Raw genomic sequence first — 18,173 nt, forward strand, 5'->3', positions numbered from 1 at the left:
CTTGATAATTGCACCTCTTATTAGTGCTTTTATATAAGTAAAACTAATAAGAAATTAAAAGAAAGGATAGGGTCGCATCTTTCGGAAATGTGAAGAAAAGTTGAGATGAATGTCCTGAGCGAACATATTTTATCTGTGGGCCCTCATCATAAGTTTAAGTTTAGGGTTTTACAAGTTGTCTAACACAATGCAAGAGGTGACCTAGTGAATAAAATAGAGTTGATTGAATATGACTGGATTAATTATTTTAGAGCTGATAAAATGCCAATATTGAACAGTACCGATAGTTTGTTTGTTTGTGTCTTTCGGCTTTTCCCGGTTAGGGGTCGCCACAGTGGAACTCCGGTCCGCTAATGATTGGCAGTAGATTTTTTACATGCCGAGTTTGCCAGCCCTGATGCACACCCTTCAACAAATGTATGCCCATTCACGCATGCCTCCACACAGAAGACGCTCTAGCTGAGAATCGAACGGGACAACGTCTTGCTGTGAGGCGACAATGCTACCGCAGCGCCACCACCACAGTATATGAACAGTACCGATAGTATTAAGCCTATATTAAAAAATGAATTCAGTATGTATATAAGTAGCATTTGCTTTTATTTTTATCATAATATTTAGTATAATAATAATGAATAATATTTAATATATTCTTTATATATGTTTGGGTTTTAATATAAGTTTATTTTTGTTTGGTCCTTGGCTTGTTTTTATATATGTATATGTGTTCCTTTTACTGTGCTGTTTTATTTTAACTGCATTTATCTATTCAATTATCCATGTGATTTTAGGAATATATGCATTTGGCTGGTGTAAATATTTAAACACTGAAGATAATGAGATGTGTAATTGCATTGTGAAAGAGTTTTGTAACTCAAAATGCTTTACTGTGTTTTATGATTTTGCTCATTAAAGTAGTGCTTGGAGTTGCATGTCTGTTATTTTTTCTTGCATATCTTTGTTGCTTCATCTTCAAGAGCTATTTGGACACCAGGACAGGTTGGTTTTGTGTGTTTTTAGCAGTTTAATATACAGCCATGAGGAGGTGGACTTTTTAATGGCCAATATCTGCACATAAGTACCGTGTTGGAGAGCAGTCATTCTCCAATAGGGTATTGAGGTACAGTCTTCCCCATTACCTAAAATATCTTTAAAGAGATTGCTCACTATTAAATATCCTGTGTCATGCACCAAGCCATACCCCTCAACCTCTTAGTGCAAGAAATTTGGACAAAGCCTGACAAAATATGGGGACAAAGGCCCAAAAATAGGGATAGATTTTAAATATTGCTTATAAACTTAGAAAGTTGCTACAGTAACAGGGTTTGTGTTAACATACATTTTCTGCAGTGAAATGCAAATATATGTCATTAGTTGATGACTTCAGTCTTCAGATTATCCCATTGTTTTTCCAGAAATCAACAAATTCTATGAGGAACAGACCAAAAATAGGAGGCAAAAATCTGGACGTTCTGTAAAAATATGGACAGTTGAGAGGTATGCACCAAGAACTAATGTCACAGACAGAAGAAGAAATCTGAACTTCACCTCTCAGTTATCACTGTCTCTCTCTATGGTGTAGTGACCACATAATGAGAATAAAGAAGGGATATAGTGGGTTTGTCTCCATGCAAAAAAAAAATAATTTTAGTAAGTTTTTCCCCTTTTGATTTATTTACTTGTAAATACATAGCACAAATACATGTGTTTTGTACATCTGAGTACCTGATAAGTCTGACAGGAAATAGTAGATCATCATTTTTCTCACTTAAAGTATGGTTTAGTATACTGGACTGTTAGATTACTATTTTAATGATTTTTCTTAATAAAGTGTTTCATTGATGTATCAGAGTATTTTCCTTATAAGTTAATACTTTTCATATCAATGAGTTATTCATATCTCTACAAAAATGTGAGACAAGGATAAGAGAAATACTAAACAATGATTATGATCTATTTAGTGTAAAGGTGCAAAACGCAGTTGTATGACTTAGAAGCTTAAGCAGAGTCAATATTTCCTATAATTTATTGCCTAAAATAAGAAATACATTAGCTTTTTCAAGTATTGCTAAGGATTGTTTCTCAGCTGTCTCTTTGTTATTTGTACTTCAGCAGGAAATGTATAGGGAATTGGAAATATTTTGAGAGAAACAACAAGATACGTGCTAGGTAGCCAGTACTTGTTCAATGAAGCATAGTCCCTGCAGTCCTAAGAAACACAGGCAGATGGATACACTGATGTACACATAATATATTCTCATATGAGTGTGTGTATATACATGCGCTCACACACAAAAACATAAGGACACACACACATACACACACGTGCGCGCGCTCACACACACACACTGTGTGAACCTATTTTTGTCTATTTTTTGGAAGGCTGAAAACAAGTAAGGACAGTGACTGATTTTCATTGGCAGGTAACAGCATGAATAAGCAGCCTTTAGTATAACAAATGATAAACGTGCATTTGAATGTTTACATTTAAAACTGCAGTATACCAAATTAACAGAATAGATGCTACTTGTTAGTTTTGTCAATTTAAATATATCCATTGCTTGTCAGTAGACTCTCTATGCACATTCTTATCAACATTTCTTGATTCAGTCACTGAAATCATATGATAAAAGTGAAAGGGGAGAAGGGAGAAAATATATTCTGTACAGCATCACAGCATGCACATGGGAATCAGGAGTGTAGCATAGCCACAAAAGATTATAAATATTCCCGCAGTAGTTGTCAGCTTAGAGACTTAATAAAATATTGTCTGACTTGCTCTACTGAAGCTTCTTGCTTGCATATGATTCAGAAAGTATAGTAACAGGTGCAGTAGGCTTCATATCTGACTCATGGCACATGGAAATCTCTGAATGACTAAAGACATCCGCTGTGAATTTTATTCACTTATTGCAGATGTCCCTGAATTATCTCTTCTTGACATGTATTGCCACATGACAACTGGTGAAATGCATTAGTTCTAAGGATGTCAGTGTTGAATACATGTAAGATTGTTTTAGCAACAACAATGTAAAAGAAATGGCATTATTTAGAATTATGTCATTGTTAACTGCATGTATTACTGCTTGCCCTGTGCAGTCTACATAACCCATTGTATAGCATTATTCAAATCTTTGAATACTGTGTGTTAATTGTTTTGTATTGCATTTGGGCATCATATTCTACAGTATTGTTGAATGTTGTTTGTTATGAATTTATGTGACATGTAACATTTTTGTTTTAATTTGTCTTTCAGCTCCGCCTACTGTCCGCATTATGCATTCTGGACAAGCATGTAATATAGAAGAGTTAAGATATTCTGAAAGAGTCTATACCATACGGGAAGGAGAAACACTAGAGCTTATCTGTCTTGTTACAGGCCATCCACGACCACAAGTGAGTACTTTATGTATATCTTATAAAAATAAGAGAGAGAGAGAGAGTGATACAAGAACACTTGTGTTTAAAATAATTATTACTTTTGCACTAACAATGAACTTAGAGCATGTTATCTCCTTGAAGACCTTTCTTTTCAACAGAGTACCTGCATATATAAGCTTTGACCCTGGAAGACCAGTATAGTCCTTAGATCTCAGACCTACTTACTTTTACCCATGGACCACCTGGCGCTCAATGTCTAAAATGTTGGGGCATAAAGTGACAAATTAAAGCATCTACACATACATCCTATATCTGTAGTACTGTTTAATAATTTGCAGAAATAATATATTAAGGAACTCCTACATAGCAGAAGTGAAATATCAGTTATCTGGCAGCTTAAATACATCCTTAGGGTCCTGATCATTTTCAGAAAAATCAAGGTAAAGAGCATAAGCCAAACAAATGAACGTAATCTTATCAACAGTGTGTATTATAAAAAGCATAAGCAGCAGTTTTGTTTGGTAAAATCCTCTTTACTGTGATCATAGGCAACACATCGAAAGTCATACAGTACTATAGGAAAACATTGTAATGCAAGAAAAAATACAGCCTTACGTCTTTCTCTGCATTTTCAAAAACATTACACATTTTGTAACCTCTAAAGAATAGACACTATGTAGAGCATTTTTGTTCAACCAGACTTAAAATTTTTTATGAGAACAATCAGTTTCTCTGCAGGTGGCTGCTTTTTGCTTATCTGCATTATTAACTTTAGAAACCGCATTCAGTTTCTGTTATGTCATGCAATTTATATCATATGTACCATTTGACATGTTCTTCAGCATTATCAATGATTTGGGGGTCATGCTATGCAATACTTACAAGTCATTTGGTTATTCAATAATTTAATTTAATTTATTTTATTTATTTATTTTCATTTTGTTGGCCAGGTTTGTCATGCTAAGCAGTGTTCATATTCTGTGGTGACGTATTATATAACATAAAGATTGAAGGTACATAAGAGTAATGCAAAATTGTGACTATCCATTCAGCACATTTACATTATAGTACAGTTATAAAACTGAAATACAAGCATAAGAAATGCAGGAAATTTAGCCTGTCTCTCTGTGGCGTGGAAAAACAGAGCCATTACTGTGACCCAGGCAACCTAGGTTTGACTAGTAGCCCAGCAGTGGAGGAAACAGGGAGGGAGGAGGAGAGCCTCTCTGGGTGGGGTGGGGGGGGGAGCAGACATTTGGGAAGTGTGATTTCTTCTGTGGAGATTTCCCATCTTTGAGAAAAGGGAGGCTGGTCTGCTTTATGGCACTTGCAGCAGTTTCAAACAAACAATGCAAATGGCCTATCCTATGTCCCAATTTGGCTGTGTGACGAATTAAGTTAGGGCTTAAGTTGAAAACCTTTGGACCACCTATAATGGCTATTTATATGATGGCCCCTCCCAGATGACTCTTTCTCTGGTGATGAAGAAGTTAATAGGCTGATTGGTTGAGTGGTGGCTGATAGTTCGCAGGAAAGCGGGGGTCAAAGAGTGTAAAATAAAATCAAAAAGTGGAATCTTATGCTTGTTTTGAGTGCATACACTAAGTAAAGAAAAAAGATTAGAAAGAATTTTGATTAGGAAGAAAGGGGTTGCAGTACAATAGCAATGTGTGTGTAAAAGAGATGAGCAAATTAGTCATTTTTACCATTATCAATGAAGTATGGAAATGTTACATATCTTTATAAAGACTAAAAACAATTAAACAATCTCAAGTGTAGTGCATGGATGGTGACAGTGTATTTTAATCTCAGTGTGACATTTCCAAGTATAACATCAGTACCATGTAATTTACTAATTTATGAAAGAATATAAATATGTTCATATAACACAAATAAAACCATGGTTAATTCCCATACTACATTACATTCAAGACAAATAATCTTGGTAACATTAATAGCTAATGCGGTGCTTTTTTAGTGTTACCTGCAAATCATTGATAGGTCTCTTGGTAAGGAAATTCAGCCCCAAGTAATATCATGGCACCACAAGGAGATATGGTTGTTGAAGGGAAATATGCTAGAAAGGCACTAAACATATGCAGAAGTTAACTGACATGCTTCCAACATAAAGTATAGCTCATTAAGCAGTGCCGTTTTCCCTTATCCCATATAAATTGTTTTACAGTTTTCATATCAAGTCCTTAGTAAAATGTTTTTCAGATTATTACTGTTGAAAAACCATTTATAACCACCACAAGATATAAACTGAACATTTTTGCATTGTCAGCATTACAGTTGCCAATACACACACTCTTTGCTAGCAAACCAGCTCCCGTTGTTTCTGCATCTTCTTTTTCTGTGATGCCACCAAACCATAACCATGTGAAACTACAATCAGACTGAACAGACTTACCTTAACATAGCTAAATTTCAGGTTCATTGAATCCTTTCTTTGGTCATCGGTGAAATTCATTATTCTCCTGAAGAAGAATATTCACTTTACAGGGCCCAACAAAAAAGAGTCCACAACTGTACTGCATTGTACTCTACTTCAGATTATATCCCCTAAGAGTTTTTCATGATTCTATTTGGTCCTTTACTTTCAATGGGTACCTAGCCTCCCCCATACTTGATTACCCAGCCTCCTGTTATGGGGCTGACTTGCAACTTTCCCAAATGAAAGGGGAGGCAATGCACTTCATTTCCAAACTATTTTTCCTTGAATACATTGAAATAGGCTATAAAGAAACGCATCATGGCATTATACGTCAGATGTAGAGGTTTACTACCTACATGTGGAAAATCAAAAAAATTTTCCACCTTTTGAGCAAATCGGTTTTCCGAGTCTGGTAATACAAAATTACCAAAATATCAGAAATGGTAACCACAGAATCGACATTCGAGCACCAGACGTTCCAGTGTCGAAGGTTTGTGTTACCAGTAATGTTCTGTCTTCCAACTTAAAAAACTTTCGTTTCACCAATAAATAAGTCCGATAAGAAGTTTAATATATATGTATGTTAAACTTTTATTATACAGCTTGTTAATAAAATAAATAAACACGGATTAAGCGCTTCCATCTCCCTCCGGAGACTTCTTCAGAATCACAAGTAAACCATTTCCCATTCCATTTATATCATCCTATTTTGTACATCACTGGCTGGCCATTAAAGCTTTAATTAATCAATTAACTTTTTAAAAAAATCTTTTTCTTATTGTGTGTACACACTCTACTGCATATATATAAAACATCATATATATTTCCTCTATCATTTGCTGATGCATAAATGGATATAGGCATAAAGCAAATGTATTTTGTATAAATACATATACATATTGTAGATATCACACTACCATCCCTATCAAACATTACAATACATTCATTTGGGCAGTATCTTTCTCATTGAGTTAACTACTCACAAGTTGTATATGAAAAATGTTTCATGAGAGGGGCTTCATCAGAATGTTTGGTGAATAAAAACCAGTTGTTCTGTGATCCAGTTTTGTTTTTTGCTCTTCATGGTTCATTAAGTTTGTCAAGTGTACCCACCTATCACAACCAACCTAAAAACAATTTCCTTCCATTCTGTACTGTAACCCCACGATGCTTATCTCCCACCACAGTAATCTCAATTTTGCTAACATAAATATTAGTAGCATAAAAAATAAAACTACTTAACTACATGCCTGGATTATGCAGTACAAGCATGTTATTCTTGGTGTAAGTGAAATATGGATTAAACCCAATGTAAAAGACTGAAATTACACCCCCGGCTATAATATCATCTGTAATTATAGCATAAAGGGAAAAAGTGGTGCTATTACTCTAATATTTTGCAGCATTTACCACATGTCCCTCTACAGCAAACCAATACCAAAATTCTGTTCAACAGAGCTTCTTATTAGTTTCCTGAATATAAACAAATATAAACAAATATGTATTACTGCCATGTACATCCTTCCTGGCAACATTACGGCTACATTAAAATATATCCCTCATCGGATATCCATAACAATTCCATATGAAAAATACTACTAGGTGATGTCAATATCAGTTGGGTGGACATAACTTCTAACCCCCTTTCATCTAGCATGTAATTCTATGGTTTCATGCAACTAATTAATAGCCCACACATTATAGCAAGACATCAAATTCCTTATTAGATTGGATCCTAGTATCAGACCCTGCCAAATTCACCACCACAGGTGCAATGCCAAACTGTCACTGACCATCTTCACATCTATACAACAGACATAGGTTCATAGGTTCATACTAGGCTATCTGCCCTAGGGCATTTATAAGCCTAGACAGAGTGTGTTTGGCTTTTGCCACCCATTTTAAATTAATTTTGCTATGCCCTTTTTCGAGGTTAGTATACTGTGCCTCTGTCTAACAGTGACACAGAAGTGATACCCGGGGTAAACCTACGATCCCCCATCCACTCATCAAGATTCCTCTTGAAGAGAGTCAATGAGGGACTCCTCCTAACCTGGACTGGGATTTTATTCCAGGGTGAAGGGAGCCTCTGGGTTATGAATCTGTCCCTCCAGCATGTCCTATTTATTTCAGTGCTGAGGCTGAAGTCTCTCGAGCGCGTAGCTCGATGGGATTTGGATTTTCTGAGGTGCAGCATGTCCATTAATTCCGGGTTGGACATGGCTTTATACATCAGGCACAGATCCATGCCACTGAGTAGAGCTGGTGTTTCTTTAACTGGGCAGCATATGGCATCTGTTTGAGCCCTTTGATCCTCTTGGTGAGGTACTTTTGGGGTCTTTCCAGTTGCTGCAGGTGTCTGGTAAAGTACATCCCAAAAGGGGCATTGTACTCAATTATGGGCCTGTTGAGGGATGAGTAAAGAGGCACAATGACCTCCCCTGATCTAGATGTGAATCCCTTCATGATTAGGTGGGCTATATAAAATGTTTTTCTAACCACTTTGGCCACGTGGTTGTCAAATGAGAGATTGCTATCAACTTGGGTCCCCAGGTCCCTAATTACTTCTTCCATACTTAATGGATTACCACCTATGTGGTAATTTGTGGGCACTTTGTTTTTGCCAAAGGGGATGACTATACACTTTTTGGCATTTAGCTTGAGGCCATGGCTCTGGCACCAGTTGTCTGTTTCTATGAGGCCCTTTTGGAGGATGCTTGTGTCGGCTGGAGAGTCAGTTATAGCGCCCAGTTTGCAGTCATCTGTGAACTTGGTCAGCCACAGTCCTTCCGTGTTGGCCTGTACCTCTGAGAAATATATACCGAACAGGAGAGGTCCCAGGACTGAGCCTTGAGACATATCCCACATCTACTCAGATAGCAAATTTATAAAACAGCATGTGACCTGTCGTTTAACTGAGAAACATTCATTACTACCCTATCATCTATTAAGTGAAGCATCCCAAAACTCCTCCCCTTGGATGACGCTCTTAATGACTTCAATACAACTTCTCGAAATATCCTAAATAGCCTTGCACCTCCCAGAATTAAGAGACTAAAACAAATAATGCAGTGTAGCTGTCCAAAAAGAGAATAATGCTATTGCAGGATAGAGAAAATGTGGAAAGAACTGGCAAAAATATGTAAAAAAATGTAAAACAGCACTGTGACAATTGGAGGTACTGCCAGCTATGCCAGGGAGAAGTAGGGCAGTGAATATAAGATGTGTGTCGGCACAGCTATCTGAAATTTTATAAATAAATTGTCATTATTACATCAACCTGATCTGTACAAATGCTTGTGCTGAAAATCTGTTTGTGAGCTCTGCTTGTGTTAATTGTGTTAAAATGTATCAACAGTGTACCCTGCTGAAAAGAAGACAAATCTCCATGTATTATGGTAACTGAATTAAATGTATATTTTCAGTAGAGGACACTGGTACACCGATAGTTAAAAAGCTGATTTATTTTAAAAATAATAAGGAAAATGTAAATGAACTCTTAAATCATTAAACAGCACCCCACAGTGCTGAGTAGGCCCAGAGCTGGTAGGTCTGGGAGCAACCATTGTCTGTTAGCTTTTGTAAAGAATGGGGGAAGTGTTATAAATGTTTCTGGCTCCAGGCATTGCCATAAAAGCTCTAAATGTGTATTGTGGCAGTCTGTTACAGTTCTGTGTCAAACTTCAGAAGGAGATATTGTGGGAACCTGGAGTGAGGTGACCAGATGAGGCCATGCTGAAAGTTATCTTAGATATTATATTTTACAGGGAGTAATCTCAGAATATAGAGTATTCTGTTTGGGGCCTGACTAGAAAAACTGATCATGTATTTCCTCTTGCTTTGCCCAAATAAGTTATTAGGGAAGGGTAATTCTCCTAGATTCAGTCAGGAATATAGTGAAGTTTAGTTTAGAGATTGTTTTTCTTTATTTGAGTATGTCCTTCAGTGTTCTTTTCAATATTTTCTGCGATTTGAACTCTGTGGTTTACTGTGAATATGTATTCAATATTTTCATGTACTTTTATTATTTATTATTAAATATATTTAAAACATTTATTATGGCTGGTTCTTGTAGAGAGTATCTAACCTTTCAGAGTTCTTATATTTATTCGGTGACACTAAGTGGGCCACTCCAGACGGCCTAGCTGCCTTGGTAAACTGCTTCCATTTGTATTAATATTGCACAGTATAATTGGATACACTTTGTTAAGGGCCTTAGTGAATCTACAGTATAGTCTGAGTAGAAGGGGGCATAGCTAGTAAACCTCTGCCAGCCTTTCACAGGTGTATGTCTGTGAAAATTAAATCTTAAAGAGTATGTGTGTCATCTTCTTGGGGCAGGGGCATGAAGCACTGAGTTTACAGAGAAGGTGCCGGAGGACTTGGCTCAGACACTCAGCTGAGGACCTAACCCTACAGCTCTACCAATGAGGAGTCTTATTGGGGACCTGGAGGGAGACAGATATAGAGACATCCAGACCCCGGGCTGACTGTGTTCTCTGTGTACTGTTAAGGGAATTTGTACTTGATGCAGTGAGGTCTGCATCTGGAAATACTGAGTGTATCCATTTGTATTCCAAGTGCACATCCCTCTCCAGTGTCAGCGGTGAGGATTCAGGCTCCTTCATTACTGTCCAAGTGTGGGGATGACACATATCCATCACATATTGGCAGCAGTGGTGGGCATCGCAACCACAATATCTCAATTCAGAATGCTCTGCAACCAAACCGAAAAGCAAATAAATAAATACCAGAACTATTATAATACAGCAACTTTCAGAATAGTAGTATATACAACCCTAAAATATTTTGGTCAACCATTAAAGAAATCTTACATTCCAGCCAAAAATTCAACCCTAACCCCTCTCCTAGTAACTCCCCACTCGAAACTGCAGTAGAATTCAGTGTTTATTTCATAAGTAGTATAGCTTCCTAACCAAAGATTCCCCATCATCTAATCCCAGCTGTGCTTATCTGCCATATATCCACCTTCACCTTCAAACCTGGCCCATATTCTGTATAAAATTAGTCTTAAACAAAAAAAATCCTCTACTTCTGTTGGTTACTTTCCTAGCAAGTACTTTAAATAGCAAACAATAGGATTGCCTATGATGTCTCAGTCCTGGAGAAAAAATCACACATTAGATAAAGGAGGAAATTCAACAGACATCACTAACTTAGACCTATAGCAATCATATCCTCCCCTCTCCAAAATACTTGGAGAAATATATTCAAAAACAATTGTTAAACTATCTCCTCCAGGAAGGACTCCTGCCCTCACATAGCATGGCTCCCACCCCTCCCATACTACTAACACTGCACTTCTAACCTTTATAGATACCATCAGTAAAGCTTGAGATAACAGCAAACTAATCTCTTCTTTATATCTAGACTTGTCTAAAGCCTTCCATGCAGTTTATCACAACAAACATCTACTTCAAATGTCTTCACTAAGTCTATCTCAGCCCACCCTTTTATGGTTCAAAAGCTACTGTTTTAATAGGTACCAGTCAGTAAAATAGCACTCCACCTTTTCTCCATACCTTCCAGTCACCACTGGTATGCCACATGGCTTTATCCCCTCCTTTTTAATATTCTCACCAACACTCATCACACATCCACACAACAAGCATCTCTAATAAAATACACAGTCGACTCCACACTCAAATGCACATCAGACAACTTGGCACATCTCGAAAAAATTACTAAGGAAACTTTAACAGCCAATGACACATGGCTTTCTGACTAACAGCTTATTAACAAATGATCCCCCCATCCCTCCCAAATTAAAAAAAAAATAAATCTTCTCACTTAATAATATAACCATTGAAGTCACTTCTTACAACAAATTATTTGTGATGATAGCAGGTAATAATATTAAACTTGACCTGCACTTACAAAACTGCATAAAAATCCCCACCAAAAACTAGGGATGCTTTATACATCCCAAACATTTTCACCTATGCAACTAAAATACTTGCTGCTACTTACCTCCTCCCCTCACTACTTTATGGTCCTTACTGACCTCCATTCATCACAAAAAGCAAAACTTGAGTAATGTTGTAATAAAGTGACTAAAGTTGTAGTAATAGCCCTTTCAGAGCCCAACCACTGAGTAGCACAAAAAGCCTAAATTGGTTAGAACTACCCCATCAACTAACATACACACAGCTTCTTAGCACCTATAAAATTGTCCAGCATCCATTTGCTTGTCCATCACTAAATACTATTCTGCACAATTATGTTTCCACTCAGTCATTACAATCCGATGAACAAAAACCCCCTCTGTTCACAAACCTATCAAATCTGTTAGGCATGGTCTGTACTTGTACTGTGTTGCTAAGGCCTGGATCTCCTTACCTGTATCCACCAGATCAATACCTTCCCTCGAGTTCTTTAAAACCATTCTGAAAGAGTTCCAAACCCAAATCTGGCTTGGTTCTTCTTCACCTCCAGAATAAACTATATCCCTAAATATGAACAAGTACCTTATGCCTCCCAAATCTTGCACAGTTCTTCTTCGTCCCCAAAATAAACTATATCCATAAATATGAACAAGCACCTGTTCATGTCTCCCAAATCTGGCTCAGTTCTTCTTCACCCCCAGAATAAACTATATCCCTAAATATGAACAAGTACCTTTCATGCCTTATGCCTATACACTGTTTCTGCTTCTTCCCTCACTTCTTTACTTCAATCAGTTTCTCTCACCTAACTCTCCAAGTATGCCATAATCCTATTTTTCTCCCAGATTGTACTGCAATTCCTGTTTGTATTATATAAACTTAGCTTTAATTTCTCTAAATTGGAAAAAATGTTTTAAAATATTTATTCATTATCATATAAGTTGTATTTTTGTTAACCAATGTTTATACATTATGTCTGATTTGGTATAATTGGTTAAACGGTAGATTTTTATTATTTTTTTTTATTGCATTATTTTTGAAGATTGCAAAATGATTTTTCTTAACATGTTTTGGTAATACTTTGGTGATTTTCTCAGCAGGCCTCTGCTGCACATAGGCACCTACCCAGTCAGACTTTCCCAGTAGTCAGATGTCATATCAGTCAATCAATCAATCAATCAATCAATCAATTAATCATATAATTTTGCAGAGGACATCGTGTTCCATAATGACAAAGGTCATGTTGTCAAGACATCGATATTCAAATAATTCTGAAAAACGACCAAAGAAAAATCAGTGAGTAACAGCTCTACTTTCATAAAATTTAATAAGCACAATACAACTTTTCTAGTGCCTCGGCCACAGCCTTTACAGAGTAAAAAGTGTTAACTAATAAAAAACAGTATATGTAGAAAACATATTAATTGATACAATTAAACAATTAATCAATTGTTACAGATCAATTTAAAACATTTAAAGCTACAGTAATCAAATAAAACTTTGTCAATTACATTCCTTGTTCAATCCATGTGGAAACAAAGTATTGTATTTCATAATCAAAACTGATTCCTTTTGTCTCAATACATTTTTTTTTAAATCCTACATTATTAAATTGCAATGGTACATGTTCTAATATAGAAACTTTCATACATTCCATATTGCCATGATGTTCATTATTAAAGTGTTCTGCAATAGGACTATTCATTTTTTTAGTAGTTTATTCAAATAATTCTATTGTTTACAACTGCTGGATCAAAGAGATCGTTACATATTTGGATGAGTGAATATAATGCATATTTTTCTACTGTCATTATGTTTCTAATGTGCATTTCTAGCAAGGACTCATAGTTATACATACATGTTTGAGCCTGTTAGTGCATTATTAAGGGTAATTAACTCTGCATAAATAGTTTTCAACCCTCAGGCATTGTGCACTTCACAATGACGATGCTGGGGTCCACACCTAACAAAAATGTCAGCTTCCTGATGCAGTGGCTAAAATTAAAAGGTGATATTTGAATACTGTGCATTCTCCCTGAATTGTTTGACTGCTGTCTTTTTGTGCTGATTATTGCTTGCAGAGTCCATACTTATACCTTTTATTTTTAATAAGTCCATGACAGAATAATTAAGCATTTTATAAAATATGTCCTATTTTCAATAACATTTTTATAACTGTTCATAAAAATAGTATACATGTCACACACTGACTGTTATACTGTCAGTATTTATTATTTGTTGTCTCCTTGTGTTCGGCATCATTCTTTCTAGTGGATAGTATTGAGTCATACATTAGTATTTCAAAGCACCAGTACTGTCTGTTTCCCTACATAATACAGTGAAGTCTTGGTCCGACAATCTTGATAGGACCTCCCTCCAAAAAATATCAAGCCTGCATGTGATTATTAGGTTAATATTTACATAGATAATACATTGGATTTAGATGCTACTTTTTATGATGTAAAGAATCAAAATGAGGGTTATTGACAAAAGACAAAATAAATTAGAAAATATCAGCATTATCAAAAATAGAGTCAGCTAAGTATGTTTTATGTAAAATATAAAAAAGTATACTAATCATCTCAGAATAACAGCTAGGCATCTTATGTGCACAGCAGTCTTGAATACCAGAATATTTTATGAATAATTATAAAACCACAAACCTTGGAGCTTTTGTTTAGTGGTTACTGAGCCACTTTTAAGATCATGTGACCTTCCAATAAAATATTTGAATTAAAACAATATGTTTAATAAAAGTTAGAAAGCATTAAATAGGCAAAATAAAAATTTATGAAAAGCTGAAGTAAGATTTTTGTAATATAATAAACATTTTTTTAACGTAATCTTTTCTGACCAAAAAGGCACTACATTTTGTGATGGACTATGCAATACTGCATGTCTGTCCAAATGCTAAACTTATAAAAGAAACACACCTTCAAAAGAAGAAGAAAAGTAGTAGTAATAGAAGAAGAAAGAGCATTCTGAATCAGCTTAAACATTACATTATCATGCAACAAACATGAATATTTATTAGTCAGGCCTGCACTAGCTTTGAATATTGGTAGCTAGAATAATTAGGAATAATTATTAAATCAGAGAAAATTTGTAAGGTTACAATGAAGGGAGAGAAAAACAAATATTTAAAAGTGTAGGTCAGAATGAATTTATGCAAAAAACTAATATTAGAAAATTAGATTTTTCTGCATAAGCTAAGAGTGAAAAGGTAAATTATCCCCCTTTATATTTTTTGTTAAATATCCTCATAAGTCTTGGAAAGATATTAAACAAAAATAGCTGTTGTTAAAACAAAACACTATTAGTTAAGTAGAATGAACACATTTACTTTTTGCTGAGCAGCCACTCTATGAAAAAGAAAACAATTTCCTGTTTAAAAATAAATAAATGAATAAATAAATAAACAAAAAAAACACCACTAACTTTCAGAAGTCATTTGTTTGAATAGTTGTACTGTTAGGGAATTTGGTGTTTTGTACCCTAATGTGTAGGTTTGGGCATGAGGGTTAAAGTTAGGGACTGCTCTCTACACCATGTTACTCGTGTTGCTCTAACTCTAATCCTACCACTGGCTTTAAACTCATTGGAGTGCTAAAAATTCTTTCCATTATAGTACCACTGCACAAAACAGACATGCACACGGGGACACACACACACACACACACGCACACACACACACACACACACACACACACACACACACACACATATTCCCTTTCCTAGTCATTAGTATAACCCTATCCCACAGTCATTATTATCCAGAGGTTGTACCATAACAATTTCTCAGATCTATATTACATTATCGAATACTCATGTATTGAAAAACATAATAGTCGACCCGTAAATGCCGAAAATGTCAAATGTCGAACAAGTACAAAAAAATGCAAAAACGCACCCAAGCAAACCATTTAAATGCTGTAAGCAGGGGGGCAAGCCCACCTGCACCCACCACATGGGAGTGCTGTGCCCCCACACCCCCCACTACTTAAATATACCAACTCTGAGATCGCCATACAGTGCAGACAATGGAAAACTTCCATTTCCACACTGTATGGAGATCTCCAGTGAAATGTTCGACGTTTGATGTTTTCGACATTTATGGGTCTAATACATTTTCGAATACATGAGTATTTGATAATGTAATATAGACCCCAATTCTCTACCACCCTTGAACAGTTCTGAAGAAAATCCCTGATGTCCCACTCAGAGGGAAGCAGCATCTCTAGAAATAAAAAAGTTGCTAGGAAAAAAAAAAAGATTCATCCAAGAGGTCCCCCCAGACAGAGAGGGTCCAGAACTTACTCAAGATTCTTCTTAGTGCCACAAAAGACAGGAAACTTGAGAACAATTTTGGATTTCAGCAAGTTAAATCAGCTTGTGCAGTATACAAACTTTTAGGTGGTCACTGTTCAGTCCATTTTGCCCCTAATGTAGAAAGACAATTGGATGTGCTCGATAGATCTTCAGGTATGTACTGTCACATCAAAATGAACAGGTGCTCCAGGTGATACTTATGCTTCCAGCTGGGAGCCAGTCATTACCAGTTCAGAACACTGCCCCTTCCCCAGAGTGTTCACCAAATGCATGGCAGTTGTAGCAGCTCACTTGAGACATCTGAGATTCCTTGTGTTTCGATAGCTGGATGACTGGTCCTTACTGCCTCAGCCAGGCATCAACTGATACAGGCAAATGATGACTTGCTCCAGTTATGTTCTCATCTAGGAATAACAGTCAATTACAACATATCTCAACTCACCCCAACACAGAGTCTTGAATTCACAGGTGCTCATTTGGACACAGTCGTTAGATAGCCTCTCTTCCTTCCACTCAAATAGACACTGTGCTGTCTCACGTCAAGAAAGTGATCCAGAATTCATCCCTTCCAGTCTGATTGATACTATAGGCCTTGGGGTCCAGGGCAACTGCTATCACTCTTGTCCTGTTATTTATATATGCAAGTATAAACATCGTCTTTTTTTATTGTGTATTAGGAAACCTGAAAGTTGATGCACATAGCCTCTGCTAATGTTAATAGTGTATACAATTAAATCAGAAGTTGCAGCTTGGTTAAATATTTGACTCATATTCTTGCTGGTATTTCATGCATTTAAGACCTGAAAAACATTAGGCATTGTTTTCATCTCACATTTTGATGCATATTGTGGTTAATTCCAATAATACATCTATAGGCTGCTCTGATTTTGCATTAAAATGATATGCAGATTGTTGACCAGACATGGGATCATGTAGGAAGATCACTACTACTGATCACTACTACTGAAGCTGAAGCACTGCAGCAATTTTTGTCACAGGTTCAAAGTATACATTATTTCAACCTTATACCTTTTTTCTTTAAACTTTAGGCTTGAAAAATTGTGTGTTTTTTTAATTTTGGTTAAAACTTTTTTGACACACTTGACAGGATGATTGTTTTTAAGGGGTTAGTGTGTTTCATCTACATCAAACGATGGGTTTACCCTTCTCCCAAAGCAGGTTTGCCAATTTGGGTGCAGAACTGGCAGAATATTTCATCCATCTTTGTTGTGGAGGAAGAGGATACAGCGGGGATCTGTACGCTGCATAATCTATTCTTAACGCAAGGACTTTTTACATGTTCTACAATTCCCTGAAGGGAGGGACTTGCAGTGAGACATCCACATATTGATGGGAATTCCTGCCTACGATATATTGACATCTGCCCTCACCTCTTTGTCCACCTGAAAACACCTGTGCAACACTAATCCTTCTTTGTAGCCCCCCCTAGAAAACAACACTGCCACAAAACCACACAACATCCCCCAGTATAGTGCAGTGAGCCATTCAAGCTTTTTCTACGTGGCTGGCCATTTAGCTTCCTGGGTCACTTGTCAATATTAAGTTAGCAGCATTGCAGGAGGATACCTGCATGCCAGTGGGCTGGCCTGTAAATTGATTTTTTGCAGGTGGCTTTAATGCCATTTTAGATACAAGCAAACAAAGTGGAAATAAAGAGAAACTTGTTGATTTCTTCAATGTGCCAAGCTTGTCAAATTACTGGAGAACAATATATGCCAAGTCAAAGCAGTTTCACTCTTTTAGACTTAAGATTTAAAGCATTTGCAAAACTGGATTATTTTTTCCTGTCTACTACTTTGTTGGAAATTGGGCAAGATATGAAATAATACTGTAGACTGTTATCAGATTGTGCATCAATTTAAATAGATCTTTGTTTGGTTAAACTGATTAAAACTATTAAATATAGAGCATTAGGAATAAAGAACAGGGTCTTTAAGATATCGTTTGAAGAGATAGTAGAATATGAACAAGAATGCTGTTGGATAAATAAAGTTAGTTTTTTCTCCCTTTCAAAGACATGGGTACCATTTTAATCCATTACAACAGGAATACTAATTCAATTTTCGTACAAAACTAAACAAGAACAGTATGGATAGGTA

At 36.2% G+C, this 18,173-nt stretch overlaps 1 protein-coding gene across 1 annotated transcript in view; it reads left to right on the plus strand.

Moving 5' to 3' along the window:
* Positions 1-18,173, plus strand: part of MDGA2 (MAM domain containing glycosylphosphatidylinositol anchor 2) — a 4,933,289-nt gene that overhangs the window by 823,839 nt on the left and 4,091,277 nt on the right. Inside the window, exon 2 of the mRNA XM_044074257.1 lies at positions 3,257-3,396. Within this exon, the coding sequence (XP_043930192.1) occupies positions 3,257-3,396 (140 nt within the window). The remainder of the gene's footprint in view (positions 1-3,256; positions 3,397-18,173) is intronic.

The sequence above is a fragment of the Protopterus annectens genome, chromosome 6.part0 (genome assembly GCF_019279795.1).
Source record: "Protopterus annectens isolate FY-2018-M chromosome 6.part0, PAN1.0, whole genome shotgun sequence".
Taxonomy (NCBI): Eukaryota; Metazoa; Chordata; order Ceratodontiformes; family Protopteridae; genus Protopterus; species Protopterus annectens.